General features: G+C 41.9%; 1 protein-coding gene across 2 annotated transcripts in view; it reads right to left on the bottom strand.

Annotated features, from left to right (window-relative positions):
• Positions 1 to 21,035, bottom strand: part of OXSR1 (oxidative stress responsive kinase 1) — a 92,882-nt gene that overhangs the window by 19,565 nt on the left and 52,282 nt on the right. For both annotated transcript variants that reach the window (XM_074284419.1, XM_074284420.1), the window contains exons 6-10: positions 19,924 to 20,033; positions 15,634 to 15,735; positions 12,810 to 12,943; positions 10,885 to 10,933; positions 9,139 to 9,204 (exon numbers count right to left, since the gene is read on the bottom strand). In XM_074284419.1, the coding sequence (XP_074140520.1) occupies positions 9,139 to 9,204; positions 10,885 to 10,933; positions 12,810 to 12,943; positions 15,634 to 15,735; positions 19,924 to 20,033 (461 nt within the window). The remainder of the gene's footprint in view (positions 1 to 9,138; positions 9,205 to 10,884; positions 10,934 to 12,809; positions 12,944 to 15,633; positions 15,736 to 19,923; positions 20,034 to 21,035) is intronic.

Below are 21,035 nucleotides of genomic sequence, written 5' to 3' on the forward strand. Positions count from 1 at the left end.
GATTCCTTCAATTTTTTTTCCTTCTGTTATTGCTATTGCTAACATTTCTAAAACAATACTGAATTAATATTAGTGACAATAGGCATCCATTTCCCACTTGTGATCTTACTGGGAAGGCTTCCAGCTTATACTCATCACAATTAATACTTGCTGATTTCTTAGGTAAATTAAGGAAAAATCCTCTTATACTTCCAAGTGTTTTTTTTTTTTTTTTTTTTTAAATAGGAACAAATGTTGTATTTTGTCAAAAGCTTTTGCGGCATCTACTGATATAATTATATGATTTCTGTTGCTTTTGTAATTGATATAGTCAATTATATTAATAATTCTCCTTATGTTAAACAATCCTTGCATTATTCCTGGCATAAATCACCACACACAATGGTCACAATGAATGATCTTTGTAATATATTATAGTCTCCTAGCTAGTACTTTATTTAGGCTTTTTGCATCCATATTCATCAATGGAACTGGTTTATAATTTTCTTTCTCTGTTTTTGCTCTTCCTGGTTTAGGTATCACAGTCACATTTCTTTTATAAAAGGAGTTTAATAGAACTCCTTCTTTGTCTATTATTCAAAATAATTTATTTAATATTGGAATTACTTAAATCTTCAAACGTTTAATAGAATTCACTTGTAAAACCATCTGGTCCAGATGCTTTTTTGTTAGGAAACTCATTTATGGTCTGTTTGATTTCTTTGTCTAAAACAGGTTTATTTAGATATTCTATTTCCTCTTCTGTTAATGAGAACAGCTTATATTTTTGTAAACATTCTTCCATTTCATTTAAATTGTTAATTTTATTGACATATAATTTAGGCAAAATAATTTTTTAGAACTGTTTTCATTTCATCTTCATTAACAGTATATTTACTCACCATTTTTAATACTAGTGATTTTCTTTTCTTCTCTTTCTAAAAAATAATTTTAAGCAATGGTTTATCTATTAAGAGTTTTTTTTTCAAAAACCAACTCCTATTTTTATTTATTAATTCAATAGTTTTCTTACATTCACTTTCATTAATCTCACTTTTAAATTTTAAGATTTCCAATTTAGTGCTTAAGGGGGAATAAATTGAAAATTTACTCGTTTTCTAGAAAGTTTTTTTAAAGTGCATAATCAATTCATTGGTCTGCTCTTTTTCTATTTTATTGATATAAAAGCATTCAGAGATATAAAATTTCCTCTGATTAGTGCTTTTGCTATATTCCACAGGTTTTGATATGACTCATCTTGTTAAAAATGGTCCATTTTTTACTGTGTTTCTTCATTTCTTATCCACAAGTCATCAGCTACAGCAAACAGCAGCCTGTTTACTCAGATTCTACAGCTCTTCACTATTGGTTGAATGGCTGTAATTTTATTTCTTCTGTAATCCTTAAGAGCAATGTGGCATAATGGAAAGGACACTGGACTTGGAGACAGAAAAGACCTGGGACTGAATCCTGCCATTAATCTTCATGGACTGAAACCACAGGCAAGCACTGAATTTTTCTGAGCCTCGGCTGCCTCATCTCTAACATTGTATTTATAATAACCCTGTGGTGCCCAACTATACCTCGTGGAGTTGTTGTGTAGATGAAATGAGAGAATATATTAAAAATCCTTGAGAAAAACATAAAGTATTACATTAACAACAGCTGGAATCCATCCACATTTTGCATCCAAGAAAAAGGCTGTGTAAGACTGAAATACTGCATTCTTTCCAAAATGCCTCCTGGTTCAGCCAGGGAACCCAAGTAAGGACTGCCTTTCTCTTGGAAGCTGGTTGTCCTGGGCACTGTCTCCTGATGCTGACTGAGTCCTCTCCAAGCAGACCATCTTTAGGAGTTGCTATATTTGAACAAAATCAATCACCCTGATGCTAAGTCTCTCAACTGTAACAGATACACTGCAGTCCAGCATCCTGTTGGCCTGGAACATCCCAAACTTTCCTAAGCTTTGCTGCCCTTGATGAACAGAAGGACCAAAGCCAAGTCCCAATCGACTCTTTGAACCAAAGAGCTTTGATTTGGAGAAGAGGGATGAGAACATCTATGATACTTAGGTACCATAACAGATTCATCAGGAGGACCAGATTAAGAGGGGGCCTTCAAAGACCTTCCAGTAATGTAGAAGGAGCAACTGTGACTACTTCGCTTTGGGCCCAGGCAAATTCCATCTTTGGAAACAGTACACAAGTCTACTGGGGGAATGGGAGAGCTTCTGAAAAAGGGCCCCTGAAAAGCCAACACTACCCTGATTTTCAAAAAATGGAGCACAATGAGGTCTGCAAGCTACAGGCCAGGGAATTTAACTTTGATTCTTGGCAAAATTTTAAAACATCTGATTAAGATTAAGATCTAAGTAAACAACAAGAAAAGGATACAGGGAACACCAAAAGCTAACCTGGTTTCATCAAAGAGAGACTGGGCCACAATAGCCCTAGCGCGCGCTCGCATGCTCTCTCTCTCTCTCTCTCTCTCTCTCTGTCTGTCTCTCTCTCTCTCTCTCTCTCTCTCTCTCTCTCTCTCTCTCTCTCTCTCTCTCTCTTTTGGGGGGGGGGGGGGAATAAGGGAAATCAACAAGTAGATCAGAAAAATGCGAAAGAGTTTATTTCGATCTTAGCAATGCATTTGACAAGTTTTTCACACTATCTTTAATTTTTGGAAAAAATATAGAGACATGTGGGCAGTCTGGAAATTAATGGTCATACCCCAAGAACAGCAGAGTGCTCCTGAGATCTGGAGTAATCCCAGAGTTAATACATTCATCAATTCCTTGAATAAAAGTTAGAAAGAATGAATACCCTTCAGAAATATAAGGGAAATCTCGCGTAGTCAGGACTAAAAAAGATCTTGATAGGCTACGACATGGGATCAATTATAAAATATTAGATCAATTAATAACATTAAGTGCCTACAATCCAGTGGTGAAGTCAGGAAGATTCATCTTCCTGAGGTCAAATCTGGCAGCACTTATTATCTGTATGACCCTGGACAAGTCATTTCACACTGTCTGCCTGAGTTTCCTCATCTATATAATGAGCTATCAAAAGGAAATAGCAAATACTCCAGCATCTTTGTCAAAAAAAAAAAAAACTCAAAAAATTCAAAGGAGTCAAGATGACGGAGAGAAGCTGGGAAGTTGCCAGAGCTCTCTCCAGTTTTCCTCCGAAATAACACTAAATCAAACCTCTAAAGAATTCTGGAGTGAAAGAAAGAACCCACAAAAAGACAAGAGTGAGTAATTCAGAAGGATTTCAGTAAAAGTTTATCACATCTGGATAAAAGGGGAGTACAGCCCAGTGGAAACTGTGTTCAGGCAAGCCAGAGGGATGGTCTCAGCTACAACAAAGATCAATAATCGAGGCCCGGGACAGCTAGGCGGCACAGTGGACAGAGCACAGCTCTGAAGTCAGGAGGACCTGAGTTCAGATCTAGTCTCAGACACTTAATACTTCCTAGCAGTGTGACCCTGGGTTAAGTGACCTTGAAGTCACTTAATACCAATTGCCACAGCAAAATAAATAAACAAATAAACAAACAAATAAATAAATATTCAAGGTCAATAGCACAATTGGGAGGCTGCCAGTCCTCACAGAAAAAGCAAACTGCCGGCCCCAGAACCCCAGTACAACGAGCTCGACTAGGCCCGGCCACTCCAGCACAGTGGGCAAGGTGCAAGCACATGAGGCTCCAGCAATCAAAGCAAGTGACCAGGCCCTGGCCATGAACACAAGAAGCTTAGGACAATGTCCGCTGTGCTCAGCTTTAAAGAATGAATAAAAAACCTAAGAGCACCAACCACAAAAAATAAAAAATCAAAACATAAACTCAAAGGGGAATATGAATTGGTCTCAGGCTGAAAAAGTCCCCTTGAAAATGCTCAAAAAGGATCTTAAAAATTAATAGGGAGAAGAAAAATTGGGAGAAAAAAAAGAGAGTTATGCAGGAGAATTATGAAACAAGAGTCAATAATTTAGAAAAGGAAGCACAAAAATTGACTATGGAAAACAACTCCTTTAAAAGTACAACTGGCCAATAGAAAAGGAGGTACAAAAATTAACTGAAGAAACTAATTTCTTGCCAAGTGGAAGCTAATGACTCTATGAGACATCAACATCAGTCAAACAAAATTAAAAGAATGAAAAAAATAGAAGAAAATATGCCTCACTGGAAAAACAACCAACCTGGAAAATGAGTCCAAGAGAGATTGTCAACCTCCCTCACCCCCCTCCAAAAAAAGATCCCACACAGCATCTTTCAGGAAATTATCAAGGAAAACTGTCCTGAAAGAATCCACCCGTCACCGCCTGAAAAAGATCTCCAAATGAAAACTCCAAGGAACATTATAGTGAAATTCCAGAATTATCAGTCAAGGGGAAAATATTGTAAGCAGTCAGAATTAAACAATTCAAATAGCAAGGAACCACAATCAGGATTACATAGGAGTTAGCAGCTTCTATATTAAAGAACTGGATGGTTTGGAATTGGAGGAGCTTAAATTACAACCAAGAATCAACTTCCTAACAAACTCAAACATAATCTTTCAGGGGAAAAGATGGGCATTCCATGAAAGAGGGGACTTTCAAATTTGAGTTGAACAGAAAATTTAATCCTCAAATACAAGACTCAAGAGAAGCAGAAAAAGGTAAAATAGGAAAGGAAAAAACTCAAAACATGTTATTCTGTAAGATTAGACTGTAATGTTTCAGAACTGTATCTTCATTAGGGCAGTTAGAAAGAGGGTATGATTGTAAGTGGATTTTAATGTGGTATTTAAAAAAAATTAAGGAGTTAAAGGAAAAAAGGATCATACTGGAAGAAGAAGAAAGGGGAGGGAGAATAGATTAAATTATATCACAGGAAGAGGCACAAAAGGCTAACTTCAGTAGAGGGCAAGAAGGGAGGGGTCTGAGCATTGCTTGAATCTTACTCTCATTAGATTTGGTTCAAAGAGGGAATAACACACTCAGTTGGCTGATAGAAAGGCAGATTGAGGGAGGTGAGAATCAGAAGCAAAACACAGGAGAGACAGAGTGAAAGGAGAGAGAAAGGTACAAATGGGGAGAAAATAAGATGGGAGAAATACACAGTTAGTAATAATAATTGTAATGTGAATGAGATAAACTCTCCCATAAAAGGGAAACAGACAGCAGAGTGGATTAAAAAGCAGAATCCTACTATATGTTGTTTACAAGGCACATATTTGAAGCAGAGACACACATAGATTAAAGATATGGAAAAGAATGTATTATGCTTCAGCTGAAGTAAAAAAAAAAAAATCAGGAAGAGTGATCCTGATGTCAAATCAAACAAAATCAAAAACAGATTTAATTAAAAGAGATAAGGAAGGAAACTATATTTTGTTAAAGTGTATCACAGACAATAAAGTAATTTCAATACTAAGCATATATGCACCAAGTGGTACAGCATCTAATTTTTAGAAGAGAAGTTAAGTTAGTACAGGAAGAAATAGCAAAACTATACAGTGGACGACCTTAATCTCCCTGTCAGGAGTAAATAAATAAGCAGAACTTTAGAAGGTAGATATGATATCATGATAGAATGGGGATACAAAGGAATATACCTTTTTCTAAGCAGTACATAGCATCTACACCAAAAAAAAAAAGACCACATATTAGGGCATAAAAAAATTCACTAACAAATGCAGAAAGGCAGAAGTATTAAATGCATCCTTTTCAGATCAAGATGCAATAAAAATCGCATGTAATAAAGAGCCTTGAAAAGATAGACTAAAAATTAATTGGAAACTAATCTGATTCTAAAGAATGAGTGGGACAAACAACAAATCTCATAGAAATAATCAATAATTTCATCAAAGAGAATGACAATAATGAGACAAAATTTTGAAATTTATGGGATACAGTTCTTAGAGAAATTTGCTTACATGAATAAATAAAGAAAAGCAGACCAATGAATTGGCATGCAACTAAAAAAAAAGTAGAAATGAGGACAAATTAAAATTCCCAATAAATGACAAATAGAAATTCTGAAACTCAAAGGAGAGATTAATAAAACTGAAAGAATACTATTGAACTTATAAGTAAAACGAAGAGTTGGTTTTATAAAACACACACATAAAAAAATCAGAAACCTTTGGTAAATTTGATTTAAAAGAAGAAAGAAAATCAAATTACTAGTATTAAAATATAAAAAGGGTAAAATCACCACTAATGAAGAAGAAATTAAAGCACTAATTTAAAGCTATTTTGTCCACTTGTATGCCAATAAGTCTGACAATCTAAGTGAAATGGATGGGTATTTATGGAAACATAAATTGCCCAGATTAACAGAAAAGGAAATAAAATACTTAACTAATTTTATCAAAATTATTTTACTTTTCCAATTACATTTAAAACCAGTTTTCAGCATTCACTTTTGTAAGAATCTGAGTTCTAATTTCTTTCTCCCTGCCTCTCTTACTTCTCCACTCCCCCAAACAGCGAGCAATCTGATATAGAAACCACCCCATTTTAGAAAAAGAAATTGAAGAAATCATCAATAAACTCCCTAAAAAAAATGTTAAGGACTAGATGGATTTACAAGTGAATTCTATGTAAATTGTTAGCACTACTGTCTATCTACCCAGGTTACATGTACCTTTGGAATCTAATGCTTATTGTGCAACAAGAAAATGGTATTTATACACATGTATTGTATCTAGGTTATATTGTAACAAGTAAAATGTATGGGATTGCCTGTCATCGGGGGGAGGGAATGGAGGGGGGGATAATTTGGAAAAATGAATACAAGGGATAATATTATAAAAAAATATATAATAAAAAATTATTAAAAAAAAAAAAAAAAGTGAATTCTACCAAACATTTAAAGAACTCCACTAATTGTGAATTCTAATATTACATTAACTATTGGAAAAACAGATGAAGGATTTCTGCCAAATTCCTTTCATGATAGGTGCTGATATCTACATAAACTAGAAAGAGCCAAAACAAAGAAAGAAAATTAGAGAAAGAAACATTTCCCTAATAAAGATTGAAGCAAAAATTTTAGATAGAGATTACAATTTATCACAAGGATAATACACTATGGCCAGGTGAGATTTATATTAGGAATGCAGGGCTGGTTCAATATTAGAAAAACTATTAGCATAATAGCCATAGCAATAACAAAACTAATAGAAATCATGATACTCTAGACATAGAAAAAGCTTTTGGGCAAAATACAGCACCCGTGGCTATTAAAAACATTAGAAAGCACAGGAATAAATGGTGTTTTTCTTAAAATGATAAGTAGCATCTATCTAAAACCATCAACAAGCATTAAATGTAATGGGGATAAACTAGAGCCAATTACCTCCAAAACTGAGGTGAAACAAGAGTTTCCATTATCATCACTACTATTCAATATTGTACTAGAATTGTTAGCTTTAGTACTAAGAGAAGAAAGAGAAATTGAAGAAATTAGAACAGGCAATGAGGAAACAATATCACTTTTTGCAGATGGTATACTTAAAGAACATTATACACAGTAACAGCAACAGTGTATAAGGATAGCTAAGACTTAGATTTTTTCAGTAATAGTGATGCAAGACAATTTCAAAAGATTTGAGAAGAAAAATGCTTCCATATCCAAAGAAAGAACTATGAAGTCAGAATGCTGATTGAAATATACTATTTTCACTTTAAAAATTTTTTTTGTTTTTCCTTTCTCATGATTTTTCCCTTTTGTTCTGATTTTTCTTTCACAAAATGACTAAGGTAGGCATATGCTTAACATGATCGTGCACGTATAACCTGTATTTCTTGCTGGTCTTGGAGAAGGGGGAAAGGAGGGAGACAGAAAAATTTAGAACTCAAAATCTTACAAAAATGAATGCCGAAAATTATCTTTATATGAAATTGAAAAGAAACAAACAGTCACAAAGTATTGGATATAATTGAAAAAAACTATTGAAAAGGTGGGACTATTTTCACATTCGGAGATTTTATAAAGGCAGTTTCCTCTATTCCATGATAAGGCATCAAAGTAAAGAAGAGGTGCTCACCCCTCAACTAAAATCACTTATTGCTATCTCTACTTATTGGAATCCTCTGGATAATCACTTGGGTTTCCTGGAGCCCTTGGATCCCTTTTTTTCTGGCCTCCATATGAGTAACATGCCATTCTGCCAGAGGCGGAGCTCTGAGGACTTATCTCTGCAGGGCTGGGTTATTGTTGATGCACCATCAGAGTTTGAGAACTATCAGCCTGCCCCACCAACTAAAGAATGAGTCCATGGGAACACTGTAGAGATCCTCAGTGCACCAACCTTCTAACCCTTATTTCACTCTGGTCGCCTTCTGACTGGATCGCTGTGACGGCCTCCTCCCATTCCCACTCTGCTTCAGCCCTGAGCCTCTTGGACCTGTCTACCTGACTCCGAAGGTTCCTGAGTTCCATTCTCTGGGCCACTGCTGGGGTTGCAACTGAGCAATCTTTCTCCTTGTGGGAAAAATCCCATTACCTTCTGTGGGAGGGTCTTTCAATTTGCTAAAGGCTTCCTTTCCAGCCATAGTCCTAGGAAGGAAGCTGGGCCAGTTATTTTACAGCTGAGAAGACAGAGGCTTGGAGAATGATCTCACAAAGCTATTCGGAATTGCTCTGACTTTAAGTCCCCTACTTTATCCTTGTACAGCACTGCCTCATTTGAGCAGAGAAATCAGAATTCTGAAACAGAGAGGATTTTCTGTTCCTTGCTTTCTCACAGAGTTCTACAAATATGCTCAGAAGGGAGCGTGAGGTACATGAAAGCCCTGCTCCATCAGATCTTTAATCTCTGTCCTAATCCCTAAATGCACTTTCTGCTGAGTCCCAGGCCCGTGATCACAAGAAGCCGTGCAGAGCAGCTCAAGAGAAGATGCCCTTTTCCCAAGCTTCCAGGCTTCAGAGCAAAGCTGTGAACTGCTCTTTGGATATCAACCAATGTTTTGGGTTGAGGTTAGAAGACTGTGTCTAACATGACTTTTCATTGTGTTGTGGAAAGGTCTCAGTTCACAAGGAGGAAACCATTTCAACCCACAGACTGCTAGAAATAAATGTGCAAAGTGACTTGTCCCCACAACAGAGTTGCACAGGCTCATTATTCCAAAGTGACAAAGAATACGTGGAGCAGGGAAAGGGAGCCGTTACCTTTTTAGCTCTTTCAGTAATGGTTGGCGCTCTCTGAAGCATTTTTTCTTGGAGAAATTCTTTATTCTAAAAGGGGAAAAGAAAGGATTTTTATAATTCTTATTTAAAAAAATAAAACAACCCTTCTGACTGAATCAGGAAGTTATTAAAGCATCTTACATTATTAGAGCATGACGGGTGAGAACTTTCAAGTTTTCCTCTCTTACTAATTATTAAGATTGACTGGCTCAACTCGGGTTCTACACATACGTCAGTCTGTCACGCTGAGTTTATTATGGGACACTCCAACACCCAAGAAAAGTTCAAGGAATCACAAACTCATTTTTCAGACCAACCACATTTATCAGGCACCCACATTAGAGTGGGCTACATGCAAGGCTCTTCATCAATGCTGGGATAACGAGACAATCGGTTCCCTTCCCGCAAGGAACATTGTCCTGGGGGGACCTGGAGCAAGGAAAGGCAAAGAGGTCCTGAAAACAGGAAAGTACAAAGTATACGCCAATAATCCACAGGATTGGCCCTCTTATCGGTGCAGCCATTGCCACCAATGAGAAAAATCAAAACCAGCAGAATTTGGGAGATATATTTCCCAGGAAGCAAGTTGGTCCAGCAGAAAGAGTCCCACCTCCAACATTTCCTACCTGTGACCATAACTTCCCAACTATAAAAGTGAGGAAGAGCTACTAGGTTTCTGAGGTTTCCTCCAGCTCTGATGCAGGATTCTGAATCTCACCATCACTCTGACAGCATCTATTCCTTCCCTCTTTTCCTCGGCCTCCCATTCATTATCCTCACTGACGCTTTTGGGCACGCCGCCCCCAGCTGTTCTCTCAGTCTGTGACCACTGCTCCACACTCACTTTCCTTCCTTTGCAACCTTTAGTCAACTAAATCTACTTTCCACTCTTTAGTGTCAGCTCCGTGCCCCTCATCCTGCTCCTCTCAATAACCCTTTTTCGACTTAACTTCCAGCAAAATTCCTACCACCCATTTTCTTGGCTGCCGCTCACACACAGGCTGGAAGGAGTCACACATCCATGCAAGTGGGGTCAGAAGGCATTTCCGATATCTTAATACCGATGATGATGATGATGGGGATGGGAATGAGGAGAATGCCAGCCAGCTTCTACATAGCACTTGGAGGTTTGCAAAGCGTCTAGCACTGTTCTCTCATTTGATTGCTGTTGGGTGAGCACCATTATCCTTCCCCCATTTTACAGATGAGTACTAATGAGGCCCTCATGACTACATTCCTACTCTTTTGCTCTTTCCTTGCCTCTAAAGCTGGGTCTGTCCCAATAGGCACAGGCGCACGTTGTTGCCACCATTAAAATGCAAGTTTCCAAAAGGCAGGACGGTCTCACTTTGGGCTCTGGATCCCCAGCAGAGTGCCTAGCACAGAGAGGCACCTAAGAAGGCTCGATGACTGATTCAACATAAAAACAAAACTCAATATTTTATAAACATCAAGTTTACCATCAGGGGAGAAAAAATGAGACAATGCCCTGTGAGGGTGTGGGTGAGGGGCACTGCCCACGCTGCTGCCTAATCTTCTGTTTCTTTTGGCTGGAGAGTGTTCCCTCATTTCTAAATTTGATGCTCCAGGGGCTGGCTTGCTGGGGAAAGCGGGGGATACGGATTACTCAAAACAAAAAACGTCCGCAAAAATCTAAAAAAGCCTAAAACCCACCCGATTAAATGAGGGCTAACCACACACTCACGATCAAGAGCGAGTTTTTCCTACCTTTGCTTTCTGGAAAAATTTGTGTCTTAACAGTTCAGCTGCCGTTGGTCTAAAAACAAGACGAAAGGTTAAATTTTTTAAGTAAATTCCCATTCTGCAGCCAAAAGAAAAGGGTCACTTGTGTCCCAGCAAAGCTCGGCCCAGGGCCCTTCTGCTCCCCCACCCAGCCCAGGAGGAAAGCAGAATGAAGGAGGGCCCCGGAGAGCGGAGCAGAGGGCTCTTCTCTGGACCATGCTGCAGCCCTCTCCCAGCCCCCAGAATCCAGGAGCTGCCCAGTCTAAACCAGCCCTCTCTCGGAATCGAGCTCTTCTTAAGGAAACCTGAGGTTGGGGCCCTGTGGGGGAAGCGGGGAGGGGACTGCTCCCCCAGGACCCTGGCACATGGCAGAGACAAATGGGCCTCTCTGACTCAGCCAAACTCTACTTTCCTCTCTGATTCATCATTCCCCCTTTTCTCGGGGCATCGAGGGTCCAAGCCAACAACTGCCTTCTGCCCTTTGCCCTAAAGCCATTCCTGACCTTTCAGGCACTTGAACATTAAATATCTCACTCCACTAAGAAACAGGTAAACACACTGGACAACACTTAATAGGATAAATAGTACAAGAGAACCTCATATGATTGATGAGTGTAAGGAGAAAATCTTGGCCAAACAATGGTAAATATATGTTGTTAGAGAGAGCTGAACTACAAGTCACAAAGACCTGAGTTCAAATTTAACCTCAGATACTTGCTTCCTAGCTCTGTGACTTTGGGCAAGTTGGAACCTGTGCCTGCCTCAGTTTCCTCACCTGTAAAATGAGGAGGATAATAATAGCGCCCCCCGTCCCAGGGCTGTTGAGAGGATCAAATGAGTTCATGTTTGGAAAGCGCCTTGCAAACCCTGAAGTGCTACGGAAGTGAGCTTCCGTTACTGCCATAGTTATCATGACTATTTTTATGAGTGAGGGCCAAGTTAAGTGCTGGGCAACCAACAGTCACTTAGTTGAGAGGGTCCACAAAGAAAATGCACATCTTGGTTTAAACAGAAACCCCCCTCGGAGAGTTCTGACTAGAACGACACGGGCAGCTCTGAGGGCGCGCTGAGTCCGGCCTCCTCCACGCCTCAGCCATGATTTTATCTGTTAAAATGTTAGCCAGTCCCCAGTAGTGCTAAGGATCCCTCTGGAGCAGACAATCCTTTTCACAAGATTTAAAATGCCCACAAGGTCACTCTAGAACTGCCAAACGTAAGGATGCGTGCCCAAGACCGGGCCTCAAGGCCTGCCCACCCCGATGCTGACCTTCTCCTCCGCTGCCTGCCGCACAACAGTCAAACCGAGCCCCAGAATGACCAGAGACAAAGGGTGAAGGACTGGAAACTGTCATACTCATTTTACAGAATTCATCGCACTCAATGTTTCTGACGCTCACGCCCAAAACCAAGCTCTGCTTGCACATGTACTGAATGACGACTTTCTCTCTAGAGACCAGGAAGCTCGAGGAGGCTTCCTCCTCCTCCTCACTTAATGAAATGCTCAGTCTCTAGGGCCCCACGCTGCATTTCCACCCTTCCAACAGTTCTGGGGCCTGTACTTCCCCCCACTCACACAGATCACAGTCACCCCAAGAATTGTTGGGGCCAAAAAGGCTCACACCTTGGAGCCAACTGACCTAGCTATCATGCTGGTTCTTGGACAAAAGGCCTCAGCCCATCGATCACTCAGCCCTGCCTTAGCGCTCCTCCGGCAGCAGCAGAAACTACCCTCCTGCTTAGTCTTTGAACACCCAGGATCGCCCCGAGACACCGAGGGAAGGACTTTGGGGTAAGGCAGCTGGGTACTCACACAAAGAATCTGCCCAAACATGTGTGTGCTCTAACTTCATGAACCACCCTCAAAAGTGTAAGTCTTCCATAAGGAGAAAGCTTTAAAGTCCTCCTTTTACCTTTTTTCAGGATCTTTCTGAAGGCACAATGAGATCATTTTCCGAAATGATTTTCCATATTTCTTCAGCATTTCTTTGTCTTGAACACCAGTTTCCAAAGAAGGCGGATCATTCTGTAACGTCAGCATTAATACCTGAAAAAATTTAACCCCTGGTCAATGTCTGGAGGCTCAACCCTCTCTCAGATTTGGGAAACAGCCTTTCCATACAAGAAGTCACCAATCTGGAAAGAGACTGGGTCCCCAGAGTTCTTTTGGATGCTGTTTGTGGAATTCTGAATCAATCCTGCCACACGAATGATGTTAAGATTTCCTGTCAGTCCATCAATCCCACCCCTTTCCCAGTCCTGCAAACCTCTAATTTCCAAAGCAGAAAAGGGAAGAATGGGATATGTTAGGAAGCATGTGGAGAAGGCATTCAAGAGGCCCCAGGGAAAGGGCTGGGAGGCGTTCAATTGATCTCTGGCATGGAAGGGTTGGGGGACGCGAAGAAGAACTGGGGAGAGATGATGGAGTTGGGATCTGGAGGGGATCAGACTTCCTGGAGTGTGAAGGGTATGATGACATGAGAACAGTCATCGAGAAGAAGGGGCCGCTCCTCTGGAGATGGGGCTGGAGACGAGTGGAGCACAAAGTGGAAGGCAGATGCGAGGCCCTCCTTCTCTACTCCTCATCCCTGTGAAGGCTGGAGATTAAGCTGGGAAGGGTGCAGCCGGAGATGGATGGAAGCACAGCATGAGAAGGAAGTCCCTCTTTCCACTGGCTTTCCCTGGCCTCTTCCCTCAAGGGAAGGGCACAACCGGAGAAGGGAGGCTTAAGGTCAAAGGGAAAGTTGCTCCTCCTTGCACCAGAACTTCTCCACGTCTCAATGGATGGCAATAGGAGGTGGGAGGTACCCAGTGCTTGCCCAGAGGAAAGTCACCATCCATAGGCCTCTAGCAGCCTTCATTCAAGAGTCATGAGCAACAGGGAGTCAGAGAGGATCTGGCTGGTTCCTCTTCTGGCCTGAGGCTCTAAATCAGACTGGCAAAGCCAGGTGAAAAGTGACCTGCTGCCTCCGGTTTCTGCCTCAATGAGCCTTGCTTCTAAGACTTCAAACGGAGAAAAGAGTCTGCCTGGACCTAGCTATTTGTCAATGAAATCACAGATCTAGGATTGCCCCGTCCTCCCTTCCCCCTAAAGCCCCAAACCAACGCTAAGTTTTTAATGTCTTTTAAAATCACACTGTCCTCCTGACCCTTCTGAGCTTTCAAGCCTACTACATCTCCTGGCCCTTTCCCCTGGTGCAGCTTTTGAGTCCAGGATCCTCTGGGCTTGTGCAGTTAGGAGGGAAGTGGACCTCACTATTGTGTCACCTAATGAGAAGGTCTTAGAGCAGAGGATGGCCACCAGAGCTTTGGCTTCAATGGCGTGAAAGCAATTTTAAAGCAGCAAAATATGGAAAGAGAATTCCTTATTTTGTTGTCTGATGTCCTATCAAGATAGTGAGCGTGCTCTTCAGTCTCACGTCCCCATTTACATAAGGCACATTTCTTAAGGAAAGGACTGCTACAATCCCAGAAAAAAAGGAAAACAACGAAGTAAAGGGAGAGGACTGTTATGACTGCCCACCACTACAATGCTCAAGAACTGCTTGTGGCTGAAACGTCCTCAGCCACGGGGATCAAAATGCTCTCAGAGCAGGGATTCGTTCTGCTTGGTCTTCTAAAAGTTTGGAGGCCAGACTTTGGATATAGTGGGTTGGGAACAAAATGGTCACTCTTTGCAGATGATATGGGGATGCTTAGAAAATCAACTAACAAACTACGAGAAACAACTAACTTTAGCAAAGTTGAAAGATGTAAAATAAATCTACATAAATCATCGGCAGCAAAGTCCAGCAGCAAGAGACAGAATAAGAAATACCATTTGGATATGCCGGGTTAACTGTAATCCTGTTTTATACATCCAGCCACTGAGGCAGCGAGCTGCCACGGGATGATGGCATTTCTCGGGGCCCAGCCACACCCCACTACACCCCTGTGAGAGGTGGGCTCCTGTTCTACTGCTTGCTCTCTCTCACTACAAGCAATGGAGAGGTTCTCGATGCTTCTGTCCACGTAGGTTGTGGAACACTCAACTGAACTAGGGGCACAGTTTAATGGCTTTTTGGGCAGAGTCTGTAGAAGTGACTGTAGAACAGTCAGACTCATTCACAGCTGCATTAACAATGTATTAGGCGCCTATTATCCCACAGACCCTCCAGCAAATGTCATTTTCCTGGTCATCTTCACCAAGGAACAATTCCATCATTTGTTTGCATCTATAAGTTTATGCACTGGTTCAGTAGCCTTAAAACTATCCCAGCATGGCTGCTTCTTTAGAAGGTCCTCAAGGGCAGGGACTTTTCCACTAAGTGAAGTGAAAATGACATCGGGAGGGAGTTGGGAGTTAGCCCGATCTTGTGGCAAGCAACCATCCCTCACAAGGCCACTCATGAGAAACCAGGCGGAGAGCAGGAGCTTCTAGCCCCAAAGCCCAAAGTCCGCTCCCCCCCCACACAATGGGACGGGCTCTGGGCTGGAATCCATCCTCTCAACAAGCCCGTGGACCTTCACTGGGGAAGATCGAGGAGCTCCACCCCAGGGGTGAATTACTGACAGTGAGCACCGTCTCTGATGAGCTGAGAGCACAAGGGACTGGGTGGGCTTCTGACACGGAGCTGACTCGGACCCTGCCCCTGCCTCCCGGGTCGGCTCCCTGCCAGGTGGAGGTGAGCTCTGGGCCAGGCTTCTCCGTTTCTGCGTTTCTTAAGAATAACTAAGACTCCAAGGAAAGGGCCTCACCTTCATGGGTGGATACTTGTGATAGGGAGCGGCCCCTGTGGCAAGCTCAATGGCAGTGATTCCAAAACTCCAGATGTCAGCCTTGAAGTCATAACCACGGACCTAAAAATAAAGAGGAACGTCACTGGAAAAAGATCGTGATGGAACCAGATGAAACAAGTTAAGGGGATTTCAAAGGCGAAGGCTTTCAGGATTGAATAAGGGCAGAAATGAACTGGAAACAATGTAAGCTTCCTTTCTGGAATGTTGTCTACACCCTCTTCTACCTTAAAAGAGGCAAAAACTGGAGCAAAAATCTTCTACTGTTAGCCAAAAAAGGATAAAAATAAGTTGGAGGCAAGAGGGAAAGAGGGAAGAAGGGCAACAGAGGAAAGAGAGAAGAAACAGGGAAGGGATAGGGGGGGGGGGGGAAGAAGGGGAAGGAGGGAGGGAAGAAGAAAAGGAAGAGAGAACTCTTTCTTCCAAACCTTGATTGAGAGAGTGCACTGTTAGGGTTCCCTCCTCACAAGGGGAACTAAGAGGTGTGCTGTTAAGGCAGAGCAAAGGCATATCAGCTGGGCCATTTTGTCTTAAACTCTTCATTTACATCAATAATAGGGGAGAGTCAGCTATTATAATAAAATGAGCCCAAATCTATTTTCTCTTTTAAACGTGATCAGTTACTACCAAAAAAAGGTTTCCGGCTTATGCCCTCAAATTGTGGCTAACACTACTTCCCAGGAATATCCACTGAAAAAGAACCAGGAGAATCACCTTTTGAGGTTCAGGTTGATATGTCAGGATGTGCTCAATCCCATAGTCCCCATGAAAGAAAAAATTCAACCAATCATTTTCCAGCCAGTATTCATTCCGTGGTGCTCCCAGGTGATGCTGGAATTGTCGGCTACAGAAACATCCTCTAAGTAATTCTTCCTTATTCTACTTGTCCCCCAAATTTTGTTATCAAACAGACAATCCACTATAACCATGACCAGCTCTAGTTTTGTTCTTTGGCAAACAGATCTCTCTTGTTTATTTAAAATCAAAACCTTTTGGAGTTGGAAGGAACATCAGAAGCCATAAATCCCTCCTTCTTCCACATTTCCCTATTTCTCCTTCTGGGCCCCTAGGCTTCCACATCATCTCTGACTCATCATTCTCCCCGGTCCCATCTCTATAAAGGGGCCCTTATCATCTCTCTCCTCAGTCACTGCACGTCTGCCTTCGTCTTCTGCTTCAAGCCTCTCCCCAGCCCATCCCAGACGTGCACTCCCTTTAGCTTCTGAGACCAAATCAACTCCTCGGTTTTGTGGGAACTGGTGAATCGCACTGACTCCATCTTGTGACCCAATTCCCTTTCTCTTCAAATAGAGGTCTAGTCCACTTCTCAAGCAACCCATTGGTCTTGTCTGAAAACTGGCCCCACATCGGTCAGTCAGATACCGTTGCCGTGTTCCTCTGAGGAGGAGGACACCTCTTTCTGAAATTTTAAGGAATTGCATCTGCTGCTCTCCTCCTCCCAACTTGGAAAGTCCCTCTTTTTTCTCCATTTAAAAACTGGGTGACTAATCTTGCATCCTGGTCTATATCCTGTTTTTTTTTTCTTTTGATGCATAAACATTGGTCTCCCTTTGTATTCAGGATTCAGTGCCAAGCTAAGGCGGCCTGTTATGCAACTGGCAAGCACAGCTTAATAAATCAAGATGCTCGGAAGCTCGGGTCCTTTGCTTCCTCAGTTCTTTCCGATTTCCCATGTCACAGTAAGGGTCAGAAAGCCTTTTAGGCCCTTCTTTCGAGTCCCACTGACTACCACTCCTGCACGCTGTGTCCTGGCCATACTGGTCTTTTACCTTTGTCGCACAAACACCCTGCGCAGCCCTCCCCCCACCCCCAGAGCTCAGCCAAGGCCTGGCAATTCTGCCAGCAGCCAGGCTGGAGTGGGGGGTGGGCGCACCCGAAGTCTCTCCCCACTCGCTCTCCCATCCACCCACTACAAGCACAGGTCTGACCCCCTCACTTCCCTACTCCATAAACTCTAGTGGCTTCCTATCACCTCCAGAAACAAAACCAAAATTCTCTGTCTGGCATCCAAAGCCCATCATAACGCAGCCTCCCCCGACCTTCCACCTCACTCCTCAATGACCCGGGGACACGGGCTTCCTGTCTATTCCTGGGACAAGATCTTCATCTCTCAGGCCTGGACATTTCCCATGCCTGGGATGTTTTCCTTCCTCCACTCTGACGGCTGCTTTCTTTAAGTCCTCTATGGAACCCCTCTTAATTCTAGTTCCCTTCCCCTGCTAATTATTTTGTATTTATCCTGTATAAAATCTGTATATCTGCATGTTAACTCCCCCCATTGGACTGTCAGCTCCTTGAGGCAAAATGAGTGGCACATAGTAGGCACTTAATAAATACTGACTGATTGGTTGGTTCAGCTAAGTCTTCTCAGGGTTTCCCTGAGAAAGAAGTACCAGAATGTTCTCCCCCTTCCTTGCTTGCAAAGATGAGGACCGATGGAAGTAGAATAATGAACATTTAGATATTGGTTAATTTTGCTGAAATGTTTTTCTTTCCTTTCTTATTACAAGGGATGGCTCACTGGTGAGAAGAAGTGAAAGTGACACAGAAATCAAAATATCAATATAGTTTCTGTCAAAGAAAATCAAGTACCAAATTTACCAAAAAGATAATAAAGGGCAGAGTGAGGATGTGAAATTCCCAATCCCCCACCCGCCACGCCACCTCTTGGGTTATTGGCTGCGAGCCAAGCTGGGCCCTCCTGGGTCTCTGCTCCTCTCTGGCTACCATTTTGGACAGGTCACAAAAGAACTGCAGGGCCTTTGCAGGACGTGAGATCACTTAGCCCAAGGAAGGCTCAGGGGAGCTGAGAGCTGAGGCTACCTATTTGGAAGGCTCTTCTATGGAAGAAGGGCTACATTTGTTAGACCCAGACCCAGAGAAATAGCAGCACTGCCCCACAGCTGCAGACTGAGGCTGGGGGACAAGAAGAGCTGCCCTAATATGAATTTAGCAGCTCTGTGGGGTGAGGGATCTCTTCTTTAAGGCCTTTAAGCAAAGGCTAAGACACATCTTGGGGATGTTACACAAGAGATGCTGCTCAGGTTTGCACTGGATTCCAAACACGTCCGAGAGGGCGTGATGTGCTTGTCTCCTGACTGTGCTCCCTCTTTCCTCAGTTCTCCTCAGAGATTTACCTCTGGGCATGTCTCCTAGCACGGGACCTTGGGCACAGCAGTAAGAAATGCTCATTGCGAGCAGGACCAGGAGATCGTTGTATACTTCAACAATAATACTGTAAGATGCTTCCAGTTGATCAATGATGGACAGAAACAACTACACCCAGAGAAGGAACGCTGGGAAGTGAATGTAAATTGTTAGCACTACTGTCTATCTACCCAGGTTACTTATACCTTCGGAATCCAATACTTAATGTGCAACAAGAAAAGTGGATTTACACACATATATTGTATCTAGGTTATATTGTAACACATGTAAAATGTATGGGATTGCCTGTCATCAAGGGGAGGGAGTAGAGGGAGGGGATAATGTGGAAAAATGAAGACAAGGGATAATGTTATAAAAAAAATTACTCATGCATATATACTGTCAAAAATTTATAATTATAAAATTAATAAAAAATAAACAAATTAAAAAAAAACAACACAATACTCTATGATGATCCATTCAGATGGACATGGCCCTCTCCAACAATGAGATGAACCAAATCAGCTCCAGTAGAGCAATAATGAACGGAACCAGCTACACCCAGCGAAAGAACTCTGGGAGATGACTATGAACCACTACATAGAATTCCCAGTCCCTCTATTTTTGTCCGCCTGCATTTTGGATTTCCTTCACAGGCTAATGGTACACTGTTTCAGTCTGATTCTTTTTGTGCAGCAAAACAACTGTTTGGACATGTATACATATATTGTATTTAATTTATACTCTAACATATTTAACATGGATTGGTCAACCTGCCATCTGGGGGGGGGGGGTGCAAGGAGGGGAAAAATTGGAACAAAAGGTTTGGCAATTGTCAATGTTGTAAAATTACCCATGCATATTTCTGGTAAATAAAAACTATTAAAAAAGAAAAAAAAAAAAAAAAAAAAGAAATGCTCATTGTGGCCGCACCTGAAAAAATGTGGCCAAAGTCCCACCACTCAAGTGCCTTAAGCCATCTCAGGACACCAACCAGTTTAAAATAAGCGTTATGTACATGTTGACTTAGCTATGTAAAGAAACTGTAGCTTACTTTTTCGAAAGTACAAAACATGTTTTTACCTGTTCCATGACTTCTGGTGCCATCCAGCAAGGGGTGCCCACAAAGGTCTTTCTCACTTTATTTCGGGTAATGTCACCACCAGTTGCTAAAAAAGCACTAACCCCAAAATCTGAAACGAAAGAAAAACCCCAGCATATCAAAAAAGATCACTGAACAAACCAAGCATGGAGAGAAAACCCAAACCACAAAGTGAAGTGCCACACGTTCTAAATGTGTGACTCAAGAGAGAATTTTTAATGCAACTCTGGTGGATTTCTTGGTTTTAAAAATAGCCAGAAATGAATTCTGCACTACTTTAGAATTCACTCAGCCACTGAGTCGCCTTCTACTTTCAGCCTCGTTCCTCTGACTTGCGGGCTGCCCCCTTTCACACTATCCTGACTGCTCCTGCCAGCATGCATTCCCCAAACACAGGACTACTGCAGAGATTGCCAGCCTGCCAGCAGGACCCTCGAAAATCTCCCCCACCCACCACTCCCCCCAGCGGTAATCCTGCTCTCATCACCATTTAGTTCAAGCTTTGCTTCTTTTTACCCAACCAAATTCTAATCATCCCTAAAAGCCCAGCTCAGGCCCATTTCCTTAGAGAAACCCTTTCTGAATCCCTTGGGTCCCATTGACCACCCCTCAGCTGAGCTCCCAACACATTTTCTGTTGGGACTACTCAAGTTGGGAATTTCATGCTGTGTTGTGATTCCAATATTTCCCCCTCCTCCACTATTCTGCAGATTCCAGGGGAACAGAGCCAGTGCCTCATGATCTGCGTTCTCCCATAGCGCCGAGCCATGGCAAGCACCCAGCAGGGAGTCAAGTATTTTCTTTAAAAAATGAACCAACCAAAAAGATTTTTCAGTTAGTCTTAAAAAAAACAAAACAAGACAAAAAACAAAAAACAAAACAAAACAAAAAAACAGAAACTTAAAGAGAAAAAAAGAATAATTTTGCTCCCAAAGAAAATATGAATGTAATCAAAGTATGACCAAAAATATACTTCTAATACTGCAAAGTATTTATAGAGCTGTGAGAACAGCATCAGCACACCCCCAGCTCACTGCACGAATGATGCTTCTTCTCAGACATTCCCCAAACATTCTGCTCGTGTGCAACACAC

This window comes from Sminthopsis crassicaudata, chromosome 1 (assembly GCF_048593235.1).
Source record: "Sminthopsis crassicaudata isolate SCR6 chromosome 1, ASM4859323v1, whole genome shotgun sequence".
NCBI classification, from domain to species: domain Eukaryota; kingdom Metazoa; phylum Chordata; class Mammalia; order Dasyuromorphia; family Dasyuridae; genus Sminthopsis; species Sminthopsis crassicaudata.